The sequence below is a fragment of the Thamnophis elegans genome, chromosome 16, assembly GCF_009769535.1.
Source record: "Thamnophis elegans isolate rThaEle1 chromosome 16, rThaEle1.pri, whole genome shotgun sequence".
NCBI lineage: Eukaryota > Metazoa > Chordata > Lepidosauria > Squamata > Colubridae > Thamnophis > Thamnophis elegans.
In genome coordinates this window covers 23,208,093-23,226,747 of record NC_045556.1, presented here as the reverse complement: position 1 = coordinate 23,226,747, position 18,655 = coordinate 23,208,093, and the positions used below count along the sequence as shown (strand labels likewise).

General features: G+C 43.9%; 1 protein-coding gene across 1 annotated transcript in view; it reads right to left on the bottom strand.

The window, feature by feature from the left end:
• Nucleotides 1-18,655, bottom strand: part of IQCH (IQ motif containing H) — a 109,276-nt gene that overhangs the window by 69,089 nt on the left and 21,532 nt on the right. The window contains exons 6-10 of the mRNA XM_032232502.1: nucleotides 13,821-13,941; nucleotides 11,739-11,867; nucleotides 10,780-11,012; nucleotides 7,780-8,331; nucleotides 6,229-6,295 (exon numbers count right to left, since the gene is read on the bottom strand). Of these exons, the coding sequence (XP_032088393.1) occupies nucleotides 6,229-6,295; nucleotides 7,780-8,331; nucleotides 10,780-11,012; nucleotides 11,739-11,867; nucleotides 13,821-13,941 (1,102 nt within the window). The remainder of the gene's footprint in view (nucleotides 1-6,228; nucleotides 6,296-7,779; nucleotides 8,332-10,779; nucleotides 11,013-11,738; nucleotides 11,868-13,820; nucleotides 13,942-18,655) is intronic.

Genomic DNA, 18,655 nt, shown 5'->3' with positions numbered 1-18,655 from the left:
TTTAAACGTGCCATTCAATTTCTGGCGTTGGAGGAAGATCACAGAATGAAATCTGACAACTGAAAATTAATTATAGGAAAACAAATTACCTTTCTAGCTAGCACAACAGCTTGTTTTCAGCAGTTGCCAAACAAATGCTTCAAAAGGCTTACTGGAAGATTTTGAAGGCAACTGCCATGAGCTACATCTGTTTTTATCATTGGATATATGTGCTTCCGGAGACTGAAGTTCCATTTAGCCCTCAGAGACAATGGTATCAAAAAGCCATCTAAATTCAATCCATTTCAGCAGACTGAGATGCCTTAGAATATGTAACGATCAAGGTCCCAGTTTCTTGATACTCGGCTACTAAACATTTCATTGAAGGGGGGGGGGGGGAATTTCCCATCTGGTAATAGAATTTATTCACGTAAATGCTTTTAAGTCGTCATAAATGGTCTTGCACGGATTATTGGGACAGAAAGGTGCAAAAGACAACTCGCCCACAGAACAAGGCAAAGAGAAAGTATAAACGGCACTTCCAGAGATGGGTAGAAGCTGAAAGGATCCGAACTGGCACAACGGGGAAAAACCTGAATATTTTCTCCAAGAGAAAAGTCCCTCCATTCCCCTAGCATGAATATTGCTTTTTTGATCCAGAATGAAAAGTAAAATCTACGACAATCTCCCTCCCTCCCCGCAGCATGTCTCTGTGTGAATAGAATAGAATAGAACAGAAACCTCCAACAGTACCTTGGAGGAAGCTAACTATCTTGACCCCTTCCAGTCTGGCTTCAGACCCGGTTACAGCACAGAAACCGCTTTGGTCGCATTGACTGATGATCTCTGGAGAGCTAGGGATGGAGGCCATGCTTCCATCCTAGTTCTCCTGGACCTCTCAGCGGCTTTCGATACCATCGACCATGGTATCCTTCTGCGACGACTGCGGGAGATAGGGGTGGGCGGCACTGTCTTGCAGTGGTTCTCCTCCTATCTCTCGGACAGGTCGCAGTCGGTGTTAGTGGGGGGGCAGAGATCGTCCCTGAGGCCCCTAACCTATGGGGTGCCGCAGGGGTCGGTCCTATCCCCCCTACTATTTAACATTTACATGAAACCGCTGGGCGAGATCATCCGAAGGCACGGGATAAAATACCACCAATATGCGGACGATACACAGTTGTATCTGTCCGCCCCGTGCCAACTCAATGAAGCGGTGGACGTGATGAACCGGGGACTGGAAGCCGTTAAAGACTGGATGAGAGCAAACAAGCTGATACTCAACCCAGACAAGACCGAGTGGCTGTTGTGTTTCCCTCCCAAAAATTTGACCAACATACCATCACTCAGGCTGGGGGGGCAAAATTTATACCCCTCAGAAAGGGCCCGCAACTTGGGAGTCCTCCTGGATTCACAGCTAACTTTTGACCACCATCTCTCAGCTGTGACCAGGGGGGCATTTGCCCAGGTTCGCCTGGTGCGCCAGTTGCGGCCCTACCTGAATCGGGAGGCCTTCACAACAGTCACTCGAGCCCTTGTGATCTCTAGGCTGGAATACTGTAATGTGCTCTACATGGGGCTGCCCTTGAAGAGCATCCGAAGACTTCAGCTAGTCCAGAATGCGGCCGCGCGAGTGATCGTGGGCGCACCACGGTTCGCCCACATAACACCGATCCTCCGTGAGCTGCACTGGCTACCTGTTGGTCTCCGGGTGCACTTCAAGGTCTTACTCACCACCTATAAAGCGCTCCATGGTAGTGGATCTGGCTATTTGAGAGACCGCCTTCTGCCAATTACCTCCCTGCGTCCCATCAGATCGCATAGAGTTGGCCTCCTCCGTATCCCATCCGCCAGTCAGTGCCGACTGGCGACTACTCGGAGGAGAGCCTTCTCTGTTGCGGCTCCGACACTATGGAACAATCTCCCCGTGGAGATTCGTATCCTCACCACCGTCCAGGCCTTCCGCACAGCCTTCAAGAACTGGCTAGCCCGTCAGGCCTGGGGATAATCTTATTTTCGCCCCTCCCGAATGCTGAGTGAATGTTGAGTTTTACTGTCTAATTTACTTTGTGCACATCTCTTTTTGGTATTGTCCTACACTCCCCTTCCCTTTTTTGATTGTAAGCCGCCCTGAGTCCCCTCAGGGAAAAGGGCGGCCTATAAATAAACAGAAACAAACAAACAAACAAAAGAAAATAGGAATGGAATGGAATAGAATAGGAGATGGAATGGGAATGGGAATGGGAATGGGAATGGGAATAGAGTAGAGTAGAGTAGAGTAGAGTAGAGTAGAGTAGAATAGGCGATGGAATGGAATGGGAATAAGAATAGGAATAGAATAGAATGAAATTACAATAGAAATAGAACAAAATTACAAAGGAATGGAATAGAACAGAACAGAACAAAATTAGAATAGAATAAAATAGAATAGAATATTCTTTATTGGCCAAGTGTGATTGGACATACAAGGAAGTTGTGCATAAAGTCTCAGTTTACAAACAACAACAAAATATTATAACCATCAGATACCAGTAGGAGATAGTAGAAAAGATAAGAAGGCGAATAGTAATACAGCCATATTACATGGGTATGTAAATCTATTTTGAGCTTCACCTGTATAACTACTTCGAAAAGCAAACCTGGATGAAAATTCTTGACAGCTTTGCAAGGAATCTAATTCCTGGCCCTGGGATGCTATCACAGCAGGAGATCCTTCACTGGGGTGGACCTTCTCATACTATAGATCTACCTGATTCTGTCTAGGGCTTAATGGGGATCAAGGACCAACCTCAAGTCAAAAGCCTAAGTATCTCAGTGTGGCCAACTGCCTGGAGTATGAAGACAGGAAACAGGCACAGAAAATAGAATGATAGGGCTGGAAGGGACCTTAGAGGTCTTCTAATGCAGAAGTCTTCTAACCCTCTGGAATCATCTGGTTCAAATGGTTGGGATATTCCAAGATGCTAAAGCATTTGGGTCTCAAAGACTCCCACAACAAATGAAATGGTGGCAGACTAAAGTCAGGTTTCATTGATGGGGATTTAACTCAAAATTCACGGAGTTCTCACTTCTATCACGGGAGACGTATAGATTCTATAGCTTTATAGAAGGGCAAGATCAGAGTCTCTCAACCTCAGCCTCTCAGCCTCTGCTACTTTAAGGTCGGTGGATTTCAACTCCCAGATTTCCCCAACCTGTATATCTGAGGAATTCTGGAAGTTGAAGTCCACCTAGTTGTTGAAGTTGAGCAACACTGAGCTAGAGTTGGCTGGGACTCCTGATCAGGAGGTTCTTTTTCATCTTCTCTCAGGTTTGTAATATTGATAACTAGACTTCTTATTCAGCAGTTAAAGTAGCATTAAAATAGGACGTTAGTGGATTATATGGCAGAAAAAAAAGCTTGCAAAATCATCCATTAGATTGAGCCCCATAAACTGCTATGGGGCAGAGCTGTTCATATCATTAGAAAGTAACACCCCTTGAAGGCCACATTTTAATTTGATGAAAGCTCTTTCATACAATTCAAAAATAATGGAAAGGAATGTTCACATTTGTTTTAAAAATGCACATATTTATTTGAGAAATGGTAGGACACAAACTTATTGGTGTCTATTATTAAACTGTATAATTTGTTTGAGGTCCTGAATAATCAGAAAAAACTGAGAAGATTCCCATAGATTAACAATATCCCCAACTTTCAATTTAAGAACATTTCTAATGTGAGGGAAATTTAAACCAAAAGCAACAACTCAGTAAAAGAATTATTTCAAACAACAAAATATTATTCTGTCATAAATTCAACCTAGCGCTGGCTCTTCAATATCAATGCACATGAAATGACTTTCAAAGTTTTCATTTTCAAGAACTTTTTATACAGGCTCATGAAATATTGCAGCGTTATTATTGGTTAATATAGCACAACTGAAGAATAATTAATCACTAAATGTATTCAAGGGTAACTTTATTTTTTGAATATAAAAAGTTTGTATTGGGCCAACAGGTATGCACACACTTGTAAGAGAAAGCTAGTTAGCTAGTTGGTTAGTTAGTTAGCGAGTTGTCTAAGCGTGTCCATACCACGTATAACTTCAGCCTGAAGATGAAGCTGTTTGCCTAAGAGGACAATTAGAAAAACATTCTGTAAACATGTTTAAGTGCCCTTTTGGGAGATTAAAAAAGGACCAACCTTGACTAAAAGTGGTGGTGGGGGGGAATTATTAACAATTTGGGTTCAACAAATGTTACTTCAGAATAAGCATGTGTGGTATGATCATTGCAGGTTTGGTTTTTTAAAAAGTGATTTTATTTATTATGAGTGACATCAATCAAGGTCTCTCAAACGTGGTGACAGGAGCAGCAGAAAGCCACAAATTCCAGCTATAGGAACTTCCAGGAACTGGGACTCAGGACCCTTTGAACTCAGCTGTATTAAGGCTGTTTTATTCCTTGGAATTAAAAAACTGTCCTTCCCAGATTGGGCAAAGACATATATTTTGAAATTATTAAATCTAACATTTATTAAAACTGCAAGTATGCCAAAGATTCTGGTTTTCTAGTTATATTTTGTCATCTTATTTTCTGTATAAAATGTCTTCAGTAAAAGAGCAATGATTTATTTAAAAGAGATTAATATTTTTGCATATTTTGCATTTGTAATAAAGATGGGGGAAAAGTGATATCAAGACCTGAAAAACCTCCCTGCCTTTTTACGGTATCCAAGACAGGATTTCCGGAAGGATAGATGAGATGTTGCCTACATCTGTTTTTAAGAAACTAGGGATTTTCTAAAATGCTGCTTGCATGTCAATCAAAAGCAGTAGAAAGTTTGTTTGTTTTAAAAAAAAGAAAGGAAAGGGAAATTTTGTGATGTGCAGACTGCAAGCTTCAGCGCAGGTGGCTAGATTCCGGGCAGCAGCAGTGGGGATTCATCGGAAACAGGTGATTAATCCATCACAGCTATTTTACACAATTAATGCAGCAACTCCTTTTGCATGATCACTCTCTTGCATTTTAGTATTTAATGACTGCCGGCCTCACAGTTTAAGGACTGATATTATAGTTAGGCCATGCTGGTGTACAACTGACAGATGGGATGCCAAATTGTGATTTTGATCTAGATTTTGTTATTTTTTATTTAATTCTAGAATTTTTAACTGGATATTGCTTGAGCGTTTTTAACTTGCTCTGGTGTTGGACTGTAATAAACATTGACTAAACAAACTGGAAGCTTCCCTTGAGACTTTAAAGGGGGTCTGGAGGAGAGCGGGGCTAAGGCAGTGATGGCCAAAGATGCCCAGAGCCAGCCCTTCCATCAACCGTTCAGCAAACTGCTCTCTGGAAACGCTACAGCCACAGCAGCAACAGCCACAGAGGGCTGCAATCAAAAGGAAGGCCGCTCAGATATCTTCTCTACAGACGTTTTCTGTAGGCCCCCAATTAAAAGAAAACTAGCTGGTTTATTTTAAAACATGGGCCGCTGTTCCCATTTTCAGCCATTTCCTAGAAAGATCCTTTTGGATTGAGAAACCCCCATTGCTGCAGAGAGAAACGGCTCTTAAGCCCCCCAATTCATAAATGTAATTAAATAATTACCCGAGTGCTAATTAACATGGAGCTGCAGATTATTTAAGCACACACCAACACACACACACAAACCACCCCACTATTCAACTTCTTAATTATTCTTGTTCACCACAGCATTTCCTTTTGCTGAGGCGCCCAAGGTGCAAATAAACCCTCCCATCTGCTCGTAATTAGAACTAAATAATTTCAGAGAATGCGGCTTATCATTTTGACTGCACATTTGATTAAAAGCAGGGTGCAGGCAGCATCCTGGCTTATCGATGCAATAGCACCCAATCCAGCAAACCCACATCCCCTCCTTGCAGAAGGCAGGCAGGAACCCTCTCTGTGGGGGTTTCTAAGGGGAGGGCAGCAAGGGAAGAAAAAGGGGGGCGGGAGGGGGGAGAGAATACAACTTTTTAGTTCATTTCATACAGAGGGAAGCGAATTACCGCAAATCACCTCTCCGCTGAATAGCGGCCTCTACATAATGACTTTATTTGCTTAATCCCCAAATTAAACGCCGCCGTTTCAAGTGAAGGCCCTGCGTTATTACTCTCATCATGTCGACAACATTTTCCTGCCGAGACCAATTTGAATAAAACAAGGCCTTCCTTGAACTCAATCAAGGAGTCATAATGCGGTGTGTAATAGGGGTTGCTGATAGACCCAGAGACAAAAGCGTTCTACCTAACGATGGGATATGGATAATCGTCCTCCTAGAGCTCCTGATGCGATTCCAGTTGGCGGCCAGATGCTAAAAATCAAGAAAAGGCATTGATCAGTGACAGGAGGGACCTGCCGCGGATGCAACCCAGCCGAACTTCAGCTGTTCCCCCTCCTCCTCCTTTTTTCCCACTGTACAGTTAAGCCAGGCATAAATTATATTAATTGATTTAATCACATACTTAAAACATCTTCCCCAATTAATTTAATTAGATGGCTACATGAAGCTACTGGCAGGGGAAGATTAGAGGCTGATCACTTAATTAACAGAATATGAATGAAAAAAAAAGAGAGAGAGAGAGAGAAAGCAAACATAAATGAAATGGTGAGCACTAATTAAAAGCTTGTCTGCAAACTTAAGTACTTTCTGACAAAGTAGTGACTGCCACAGAGGCGAGGGAGATTGTTTTTGTGGGCCACAAATCAAGTGCACGGTATTGTGTTGTAAAGGAAGAGTAGGGGAGAGGGACCGCGGAGGAGAGGAGGTGGGAAGAGGGCACTGCATTGGCTGCTGGAGGAGGCAGGGCCAAACACCAAACTGTCTCTTGGGAACACGGAATCCATGCCCCGACTGCACCATCTTGACTACCGCAGTGAGCTCTATGCGGAGCTGCCCTTGACCCCTGAAATTTCCACCGATGCAAAATTCAGCCGCTGCCCTGGCTCCTTTAAAGCCCTCAGGCAGTTTCTCAATCTCAGCCGTTTTGAAGATGTGTAAACCTCAACTTACTGCATCCTGGGAGTTTCTTTTTAAAACTTCGGCTAGATGCAGAGTTTCTCCCAGATTCTGGGAGTTGAAGTCGACTGGACTTAAAGTCGCCAAGGTTGAGAAACCCTGTGCCAGAGCCTTTGTCTAGTTTACCTGACTGGGAAAGGCAGGCTATAAATGGCATAAAAAAGTAAAAATAATCTGCGGACAAAACTGAAAGCATGGCAGCACCGTATACAGGCATCTAATAAAATTGGAAGGCGAGGACAGAGGCAGGGAAGGAGATGACATAATGATGCCCAGGTCTTGGCATTGGCAGAAGCTGGACAGTTGACAGGTACCACCGACCGTTACTCTTTCCAGAAGCAACAGCCTGGCTATTACTGTGTCCCTCCCCCATCTCACCCCCCTCCCCTCTTTCTGGGTTCTGCCTTCTAAACCTGAAGTCAGAAAAACTAAAAAGAGAGCAGAACTGAAGCGATTCCTAAAAACAATTCTTTGAGAAGCGCAGTGCTAAATACGATCCAAAGCTGTCTATTCCAAACCTACCAAATTTTTTTTTTTTGACAAGAAGGACCCAGGTCAAATCAGAGGGATTTTTGTTTTCCCCATTTCACACCGCAAAGGGAAAGCAGCAGTTGTTCAAAAGGGGGGGGGGGGATGGAGGCAGACTGTAGCCACCAAAGGCTGTACATTTAATGATGCATAAAATATGCTTGGACAAGGGTAGAGTTAAATAGGGGTGGGGGGAAGTTTGATGGCAACGGTTGGGCACGGATGCTGAGACAAAGGCCTCTAGCAGCTACCTTGGTCCTGAGGTGGAAGTTCTCCAGGTGTTTCTGCCGGGAATCCTTCAGGGTCTTTCGGACACGCTGCAGGTGAACGTGGATCAGCCAAGAGATGGCAATGATGCCCGAGGCCCACTGCCGGTGCCTGAATCCAATGTAGGATTTTCTCAACTTGTAGCACTTCCAGGTCGCCTGGATCTTGATGGCTGCTTTTTCCCTCCCATTTTGAGCTTTGTATCTCCGGCCAGGCTGCTTTAGAAACCTCTGAACGGTGGAGACATTCTTTAAGACCGAGAGGATTTCCTCCCGGGTTGCTCTCTGGCTCAGCTCAAAATCCGGCACGAGGTCCATCACTTTCTTCCCCAGGACGATGGCCAGAGGGACGGCGTAGTCCTTCATCAGCGCCTCCACTTGCTGCAGGAAGGTGAAGACGTTTCCCCAGAGGAGGCAGCAGTACTGCTTGAACTGGGCCAGGTCGGAGGCTGCGTAATCAAGGACACCTTTGCAGACGGGGATTTCAAACTCAAAGGCCACCTTCTTGAAGGTCTCCAGCGGGATGGGTTCCGGAGTCTGAAGGGAGAGAAAGAAGACAAACTGATAGGAGAACATGCTCCCCTCCCCAGGAGCTGTCTTCTCATGTACAGGCAGTCCTCGGACTTACAACCACAACTGAGCTCAAAGTTTCTAATGAGACAGTTGTTAAGTGGGTTTTGCCCCATTTTACAACCTTTCTTGCCACAGTTTTCAGTGAATCGCTGCAGTTGTGGGGTTAGTAGCACGGTCGTTAAACGAATCTGTCTTCCCCGTTGACTCTGCTTGTCAGAAGGTCGCAAAAGGGGACCCCAAGAGCCTGGGACACTGCAATGATCATAAATATGAATCAGTTGCCGAGCGTCTGAATTCTGATCCTGTGAGCATGGGGATGCTGCAGTGGTTGTAAGTCTGAGAAACGATCGTCATTTTTTTTTCAGAGCCGTTGCAACTTTTAATCAGTGGTGAAATTCATTTTTTTTACTACCGGTTCTGTGGGCATGGCTTGGTGGGAGTGGTGTGGCTTGGTGGGCGTGGCAGGGGATGGATACTGCAAAATTCCCATTCCTACCCCACTCTGGGGCCAGCCAGAGGTGGCATTTGCTGGTTCTCCGCACTACTCAAAATTTCTGCTACCGGTTCTCTGAACTACTCAAATGTTTCACTACTGGTTCTCCAGAACCTGTCAGAACCTGCTGGATTTCACCCCTGCTTTGAACGGTCACTAAACAAATTGTTTTAAGTCGAGGACTATCTGTAGCTCATTCTGGTGGGGCACTGAAGGAAAGATGGGTCACAAAACTGAGAAATCAGTAAGGAAAATCGACCGTTGTAGTAAAATGGCTGTGGTGAGTCACTTCGTTGCAGTTTGAGATCAGTATGAGCTGTGATGGTGCAGTGATTAGAATGCAGTATTGCAGGCTAACTCTGCCCATTGCCAGGAGTTTGATCCTGACTGGTTTGGGGGCAAGAGGCTGACTCTGTAAACCGCTTAGAGAGGGCTGTAAAGCACTATGAAGCAGTGTATAAGTCTAAGTGTTATTGCTATCAAAAGCAATGTGGTCACACTGCAGCCTGGGGCTGGGAGTTATGGGCATGCTAGGCAAACAGCTTGTTCTCTTGAAATCTCTTCCTCGCCACTCTCTGCTCTGTGGGGGTAGATAAAAAAGCAAGGGATTTCTGTAGGTAACCTCTCCTTTCCCTGACTGTTCTCCCCTCTAGAAAGAAGATTGGAAAGTTTGGAGAAGAAAATGCAACATTGCAATAGAAAGTCCAGTTTCTCTGCTCGGAGGGGGGGGGGGGGGAGGAATCACAGGCCAGGCACTGGATAATGTAAATTGTGGTTCTAATGGGGATCATGTGACTGAGGGGCTCTGGGAAGGTTGCAAACGGCTGTAAAGTTTTTTTTCCCCAGCACTGCGGTAACTTTCAGCATTCCCTGAATTGCACGTCTATAAAACAAACTGATTAGAACCCAGGATTAAAACCCAAAAGGAACAATCTCTGTTTAGGCTGTAAATGTAGTACTATCTAAAATTGTGTAGTATGTGGTAAGGTCTAAAAATTATAAAAATGCAATGATATCTAAAATGTACGTAATGTGATCATATCTGAACTTACGTAAAACTTGGCCAGATCTAAAAAGCCTAAAAAGTGTAGTCTCAGGAAGTTGGTCTATCAAGGCCCAGAAATCTCACATGGGACTCTCGGAGCTTTGCCAATGTTCCAAAGGTGCTTTTTTTCCCCAAGAGGCAACTGGACTTTCTGGTTTTTCTTTGAAGACCTTTCGCTTCTCATCCAAGACATTTCTTCAGCTCTGGCTGGATGGTGGGGAATGGAAGGATTTTTCCACCCCAAGGATAAAACATCCAGACAGAAAATGAGCAACGTGGTATATGCAGTACAATGCAGTGAAATACGTGCAGATCTGTACATTGGGGAAACAAAACCACCACTTCATAAACGCATGGCACAACATAGGAGAACAAACCCATCAGGACTAGATTCAGCAGTCCTTCTGCATTTGAAAGACAAAGCCCTCTCTTTTGAAGACAGCAAAGTCCACATTTTGGAAAGAGAGGATTGTTGGTGTGAAAGAGGAATCAAAGAGACCATCTATGTCCAAAATGAACAACCTTCTCTCAATGGAGAGGGATGGACAGGACATCATCTATCTCCAGTCTACAGCACAGTCCTTTTTTAGCAGTTCCAAAAAGGCTCCACATCCATTTGCACCACTCGGGACACAGATAAACATCTAGGTGACCTTAATGACCCGCTAAAAGAATGCAAATGACCAGCTGTCTGCAAGGAGTATCAATCTTTCCATTCCCCACTATCCAGTCAGAGCTGAAGAAGCTTCTTGGATGAGAAGCGAAACGTCTTCCAAAGAAAAACCAGAAAGTCCAGTCGCCTCCTGAAAAAAATAAAACACCTTTGGGACAAGCATGACCTTTGGGGTGACGGAGAATCTCCATAGACATGTACCTTTGCTGAGCAAATCGAAGAGGCCGCTGACTCCCTTAGTCTCATGGCCTGAAGGACTTGCTGCTGTTTGAGTTTCTTGGAGGAAATGACGGAGATACAAGATGGTGGGGGGGCGATGCTCCCCTTGGTTGCTTTCTTCTCCTTTCCTCCTTCTGCTGGGCACTCGGAGACCTGGGTGAGCTTCTGAGAGGGGAGGGGAGCCACTTCTACCTTCTCGCTCTGCCGAGCCCCATCTATGGCACAGATAAAGGGGCTTTGAAAAGCTTCCAGGAAAAGAAAAAGTCAGGCTGCTCAAAATCCTCAGGCAGATAATTTTGCCACCCCAAAAGCCACGTTGAACTGAGATTGATCTATTTTCTTGCCTACGTTAAACACCAAACAAAGCCACAATCATAGCCAACCAACAGATTAGAGATTAATCCTCTAATAAAACATGATAACAGGATCCCAATATTGGAGGCGCTCCTACAAAGACAAAGGGGTCAAACTATTTTCCAAAGCATCAGAAGGCAGGAAAAGAAACAATGGATGGAAACTAATCCAGGAGAAAAGCAACCCGGAATTAAGGAAAACCTTCCTAACAGCGAGAACAATCAGCCAGTGGAACAGCTTTTCTCCAGAAATTGGGGGTGCTTCATCACTGGAGGTTTTTAAGAAGAACCGGGACAGTCACTTGTCTGGAATGGGATGGTCTCCTGCTTGAGCAAGGAGTTGGGCTAGAAGACCTCCAAGATCCCTTCCAGCTCTGTTATTCTGTTAACAGAGGCACTCCTAAGGAAACAGCCCTGGGACTTCAAGCAGGGAGTAATAAAAGATTTCTATTTCTTCTTCTTGATCCCTTTTGTGCTTTCAAGTTTTAAATCCCTGAGGATAACAAAGGAATCTTAGCGCATTATCAAACGACGGTGGATATTTGCCTTTCAACTCCGGGAGGCACCTGCTTGTCTGAACCTACCTACCTGCGTCAACCTTCTTGTATTTTGTCTGAAATTCATGGAGAGGGACAGGTCTTGGCTGGATGGGTGGCTTCTCTAGCGTAATCCTAGCAGCACGTGGGATCAGTCCTCTTTCAATTAGATTTAGGATGCCTAGGAAGAGACGGATTCACAGATTACTTCAAAGGCAACTTAAATGGGAGGTGTGTTATTTTTTTACTTCCAAACAGGGTGCAGCTCAGAGAGGAGGCGGAGCAACAGGTGAGCCAGAGAGAGCATTTCTGAAACAGCAGCTGTCTGTTGGGGAGGAGACCATTAGGACAAGCCAGCAGAAGATTATGTGATCCCATGTTCCGGTACAGATAGTCCTCAACTTATGACCACAATTGAGCCTAAAGTTTATGTGGCTAAGCTTTCACACACCCCTCTCAGCAGTTTACAGGCTTAGCCTCTTTGCTCCCAACCATCTGGGTCCTCGTTTTACCCACCTTGGAAGGATGGAAGGCCTACTTTATAATGCCTTGATAAGATCCCATTTAGAACATGGTGTCCTATTTTGGTCACTAAAAGAGTTTTGGAGGTTAAAACATATGAAGAACGGTTGCAGGAGTTGGGGTAGGTCTAATGAAAATGACTAGAGGTGACTTGCAATAGCACTTAGGCTTATATACCGCTTCCCAGTGCTTTCCAGCCCTCTCTAAGCGGTTTACAGAGTCACTCTAAATGCCCCCAACAATCCAGCTCCTCATTTTACCCACCATGGAAGGAGGGAAGGCTGAGTCAAGCTTGAGGCTGCTGAGATTCAAACTATTGGCAGTGGGTAGAGTTAGCCTGCAATACTGCATTCTAATCATTGTGCAGAGAAAGAAAGGGGAGGGGAGGGAAGGGAAGGGGAGGGAAAGGAAAGAAGGAAGGAAGGAGGGAAGGAGGGAAGGAAGGAAGGAAGGAAGGAAGGAAGGAAGGAAGGAAGAAAGGAAGGAAGGAAAATGCCAATAGCACTTAGGCTTATATACCACTTCACAGTGCTTTCACAGCCCTCTCTAAGCAGTTTACAGATCACCATCTTGCATCCAACCATCTGGGTCCTCATGTTACGCACCTTGGAAGGAGGGAAGGCTGAGTCAACCTTGAGCCTGGTGAAATTCGAACTACTGGCAGTGGGTAGAGTTAGCCTGCAATACTGCATTCTAATCATTGTGCAGAGGAAGGAAGGGAAGGGAAGGGGAAGGAAAATAGCAATAGCCCTTAGACTCATATACCACTTCACCATGCTTTTATAGCCCTCTCTAAGTGGTTTACAGAGTCAGCCTCTGGTCTGGGTCCTCATTTTACCCACCTCGGAAGAAGGGAAGGCTGAGTCAGCCTTGAGCCTGGTGAGATTTGAACTGCCAAATCACAAGCAACCAGCAGTCAGCAGAAGTAGCCTGCAGTACTGCACTCTAACCACTGTGCCACCGCAGCTCGTAATCATTTGCTTAGTGACCAAAGTTACAACAGCATGGAAAAAAGTGACTTTTTCACACTTATGACGGATGCAGCATCCCCATAGTTATGTGATCAAAATTCAAACACTGAGCAATTGATTCGTATTTATGTCCTGAGGTCATGTGGTTCCCCTTTCACGACCGTCTAACAAGCAAAATCAATGGGGAAGCCAGATTCACTTAACACCTGTGCTACTAACTTAACATCTGCAATGATTCACTTAACAACTGTGGCAAGAAAGGTTGTAAAATGGGGCAAAGCTCACTTAACAAATGTCTCACTTAGCAAACAGAAAATTTGGTACTTATGGTAATAAGTTAAGAACTACCTATAAGGAGAAATTTCCTGACAGTGGGAGCAATTAACGAGGGGAACAATTTGCCTCCAGGAGTGGTAGGGACTCCATCACTTGAGGCTTTTAAGAAGAGACTGGACAATCATTGGTCCAGAATGGAATAGGGTTTCCTGCTTCAGCAGGGGGCTGGACTAGAAGACTTCCAAGGTCCCTTCCAAGCCTATTATCCTATGTTCTATGTACAGCTAGTGGCTGACCAACGACCAGGGCCAACAATCTCTCTGGCCAAGGTATTATATTGCAGAGGCAAAGATGCCATAACTGACCTCTCCCTGCATCTTTCTCCGAAACAGGCATGGCAGGGCGAATCTTGTTCCAAGAGGCGGCTGGTAGAGCTACGGAAAGGTTGTTGACAGTCACACCTTTTGCAATCTTGTGTGTGGGTGCCTAAATAAAGGGGGGAAAAACATTTCCTCTTTCAGATGCTAATTTGATGATTTTATGAACCACTTAGGTCTAGGAACCTTTTTGAGGCAACAAAATATGATTTGATACTAACCACCCAAAAATTGGTACAGGCTCAGGTTTCATGGTTTGGGAGTATGGAATAGACTATGGGGTTCTATCTACAATTCATGTAATTTAGAAGATAACTAATATTTTAGGAAACCCATTATGTAATAGTCAATGTTTTTTAAAAAGTCATCTTTGCCAGTTAGTTAGGAGTCTGTGTGTGTGTGTGTGTGTTTGTGTGTACGTACACACACACACCCCAGAGGTAGGTTCCAGATCCCATTGCAACCCATACGGTGCAAAAGGGCCCGGCGTCCACCACATAAATGCACATAGAGTGTACTTGCGTCCTTACCTCCTGCAATGCTCCTCAATGCTCCAGCTGCTCGGCGGAGCATTGCACAGGCGCTATACGCACCGTGCGCCGAATAGCTCAAATACCAGTAGGGACCACAGGCAGGTGGGTGGGCTCTCCGGAGCACTGTACTGGAACAGTACCTGATGCTTCTGGCCAGCACTGGTACGCCTGTACCGGGGCATACCGTTCGTAACCCACCACTGACACACATATAACGATGTGTTCCAATATCTCAGGGGCTGCCACAAGGAAGAGGAAATCAAGCTATTCTCCAAAGCACCTGAGGGCAGGACAAGAAGCAATGGGTGGAAACTAATCAAGCAGAGAAGCAACTTAGAACAGAGGAGAAATTTCCTGACAGTTAGAACAATGAATCAGTGGAACAGCTTCCCTCCAGAAGTCATGAATGCTTCAACACTGGAAGTCTTTAAGAAGATGTTGAATAGCCATTTGTCTGAAACAGTATAGGGTTTCTTGCCTAGGCAGGGGTTTGGACGAGAAGACCTCTCAGGTCCCTTACAACTCTGTTATTCTTTTCTATTCTAAACATAACTAAACAAAGAAATGGTTATCTATAGAAAAATCTGAATAATTGAGTTCACATTTTTTTCTTCTAATCCAAACTTTGTTTTTAGATCTCTTATGATGGTCTGGTGAAAGTCGGTTGTGTATATGAATGCTCATCACTCTACTAAACATAGCTGCAAAAAATGGCTGTTTATTCACTCCTTCACAGAGAATATTTCATTAATCACAGGGAGTCATACGATTGCGGCAGGATAAATAACTTTTTGTACTTCTATTTGATTAGTTAGAAAATCTCTTGTTTGGTGCTCAATTTACAGCACTGTTTCAGAACAATAAAAATTAAATAAGAGTTGGTCTTGATTCTAGCGGGCGCCATGATACTAGTGTTCCAATATTTCAGGGGCTGCCACAAAGAAGAAAAGGTCAAAGTACTTTCCAAAGCACCAGAAGGCAAGATGAGAAACAATGGATGGAAACTAATCAAGGAGAGGAGCAATCTGGAACTAAGAAGAAATTTACGAACAGTGAGCACAATTAACCAGTGGAAACACTTGCTTTCAAAAGTTGTGGGTGCTCCAACACTGGAGGTTTTTAAGAAGAGTGGGCAGCCACTTGTCTAAAATGGTATAGGCTCTCCTGCTTGAGCAGGGGGTTGGACTAGAAGACCTCCAAGGTCCCTTCCAACTCTGTTATTTTGTTACATTAGAATAGCCCTGTCTTTGCTTTATTATCTGCTAGCTGTGTGGCATCTTCACTTTAGAAATTGATATAGTGATCATGTTTAAAAAAAAAACATTTATTTTGGACTTACCCCCCAAAAGCCCTTTTGGTTAGATATCTTTGCTAAGCTTACTATTGTAACACCTGCCTAATGAGGACCCAGATTGTTGGGGGCAATATGCTGACTCTCTGTAAACCGCTTAGAGAGGCCTGAAAGGCCTATGAAGCGGTATATAAGTCTACTGCTATTGCTATTGCTATAATACGTAACCTGAGAGGCTAATATCCCTCAAGAACAGAGGTCTTCAAACTTGGCAACTTTAAGACTTGTAGACTTCAACTCCCAGACCAGAAAGAAAGAGCCGCACACAATCAGACATCCTGCTCACAGGATAAACACTGCTGAAGCCAACGACTCATTTCAAGGCAATGAATTGGACGCGTCTTAATATCATGAAAACATTTTGGTGGGGAGAGAAACATTACATCAGAATACAATTTTCAAAGGTTAGAACAGAGATCTTAATTTGGGCTGCCGGCAAACATTTACCCTGCATAATATGCCTGAAATGTGCTGCAGAAGTATTTTCTCTTTATCTCAAGCAATTCTCTGTATAATTAACTTGAGGCAGGAGACAAAAGAAATTCTATTAGTCCTTTTGAAGCGCATTTCTCTTGTGGATAAAAATGTCCCGCTCAATATGGTTATTTTTCTATGGTTCAATTTAAAACGAAACAGTTGTTGTTTTTAAAGGGTCTCTCTTTCTCCCCCCCCCATCATTTTAATTGTTTTTCTTTTGTTAGGAGCAAAACAGGACTGAGGCAAAACAACTTTAGGAGGTGAAGGAGGCAGCCAGTAGGCTGCAGAACAGAAAATGGACACCGGATTGCGCCCACCAGAGACCGTTTCATTGTCCACATTCGGTGTTCACAGCTGAGCAACTCACCAACAAGTTTTCTCTAGAATCAGGCGGATTCTGAGGACGGAACAGAAGCAGAACATTTGGCTCCAGATGCAAGGCGGTTTCAGTTACTACTCTTTAGCGACACTGATAAATTAGTTGGATGATGGCTTCATATTACTAGTGGCCCGTGGAAATGATTCTGCAAAATTATGGACACATGGAAAATATATCGCCCCTGCCAGAAAGCAAGCCAACAAAAACAAAAATCCTTTTCCATCTGTGATGAAACCTTTCAACTATTTTATGTTTTTTTTTAACGGAAGGAAAAAAAAGACACTTAATTTTGTCACTTCATGTGAAAAGATTTTTAATTGTGGGCACCGAAGCTGTTCAATACAAAAAGAATGCAAAATATGAATATACAGAAGCATTTAATATAAACTTAGCCACTTAAGAAACTATTTCCACTTTTCTCCAACTGCTGACTTAAGCATCTGGTACCTTCCCAAGATACTTAGCAGTCCACATAAATTATCACTTTCTTCCACATCACCATACAGCAGGCTAATATTAGTGGGAGAGCCATATTAGTCTACCACAGCCAAAAACCAGGAGTTCAATGCAGGCAGCTCTCATTTAGCGACTGCCTTGTTTAGTGACCATTTGCAGCAACAACAGTGATGAAAAAGTAACTGCGACCAATCCTCGCATTTATGACCCTTGCAGGTCTGTAAAGCAAAGGAAATCTGAAGTCAGATCGTAAACACGGTGGGAGTTCCACTTAGCGACTGCCTCATTTAATGACTAAGTTGCTGGTCACTACATGAGATCTGTAGGGCTTTTTCAGATAACAAATGTTATTAATAGGGATAAGCATTGCATATCCAGAGCATTGCATGACAAAACAACTAGACACAAAGAGAATTTTTCCCCGTGCCATCACTCTGCTGAACACTTAATTCCCTCAGCCCTGTCTCATTCTCATCTTTTCTTATCTCTTATCTTCTCATCTTTCCTACTATCTTCTATTGGTTTATGATTTATCAATTATTGTTTGTAACTTAATGATTGTAACTATGATTTATGATTTGTAACTATGATTAATGATTGTAACTATGTTTTCTGATCTATTACTTGTTGTTTATATGTACACTGTAAGGTTATACATCTGAGACAAATTCCTTGTGTTTCTGATCACACTTGGCCAATAAAGAATTCCGTTCTGTTCCCTATTTTTGTATACTGCTCATTACATCAAATGTATGGAGAGGCTGAACTGTTATTTGTTTTAAATTGGGTGGAGGTGGAGAAGGGAGAAAAACCCAGGAATCTATTTTGCCTCCACATTTACACCAACGGCACTGGTCACAGTCAGAGGCCTCGACCTGCCTTCACCCACCGGGTTAGAGTTACGTCCACAGTGGCTCCTTCTCAAGTGGGACCCCTGCCACCATCTGTCAGTGATGCCCCTTTGGATTCCATGCAGGACAAACATGGCAGATTGTATGCAAAAAGAGTGAATGGGCACAAATCTCGCACAAAGGCTCAAAACTAGGACAAAGTAGTATCCAAGCATTTTAATTTCCCAAGACGCTCCATTACAGATTTCAAAGTAGCTCTTTTGGAACCAAGAAATTTTACAAGCACGATTGAGCTGGGGAGACGGCTGAACTTACATACATCAAATGGTTTCAGGCCACCTTCACAAACACAACGGGCTTTGGGCACATTACAATTGCCAATTGAAAAGACACTTGTAATTTGTCTCTCAGGTAGCCTGCATCTGCATCTCACCCCCACCCACCCCCGCCCCAGCCTCACCCCAATTTAAATCCAACATCAGCCTACCTACTCTGCGCATCTGATGGAGTAAGCATGGCTGGCGGAAGCCTACGATTTTCCATTATGTTTGTCAGCCCGCAAAGCTGCCACCATCCTCCCTCTGATTAGTGAAGAGAGATTGAAAAGTTGGCTCAAGGCAGCCTAGATTTTTTTAGCAAGAAACTTTGCAGCTTCTTCGGTTAACCATCCAACGGTCCAAAGCCCCAATCATCCCATTCTGGACTCAAAGCCTATTCCGACTCTTAGGGAAGTCTTTCTAATCGAAAGCCTCGGGTAGGCTATCCTTCCAGCTGAC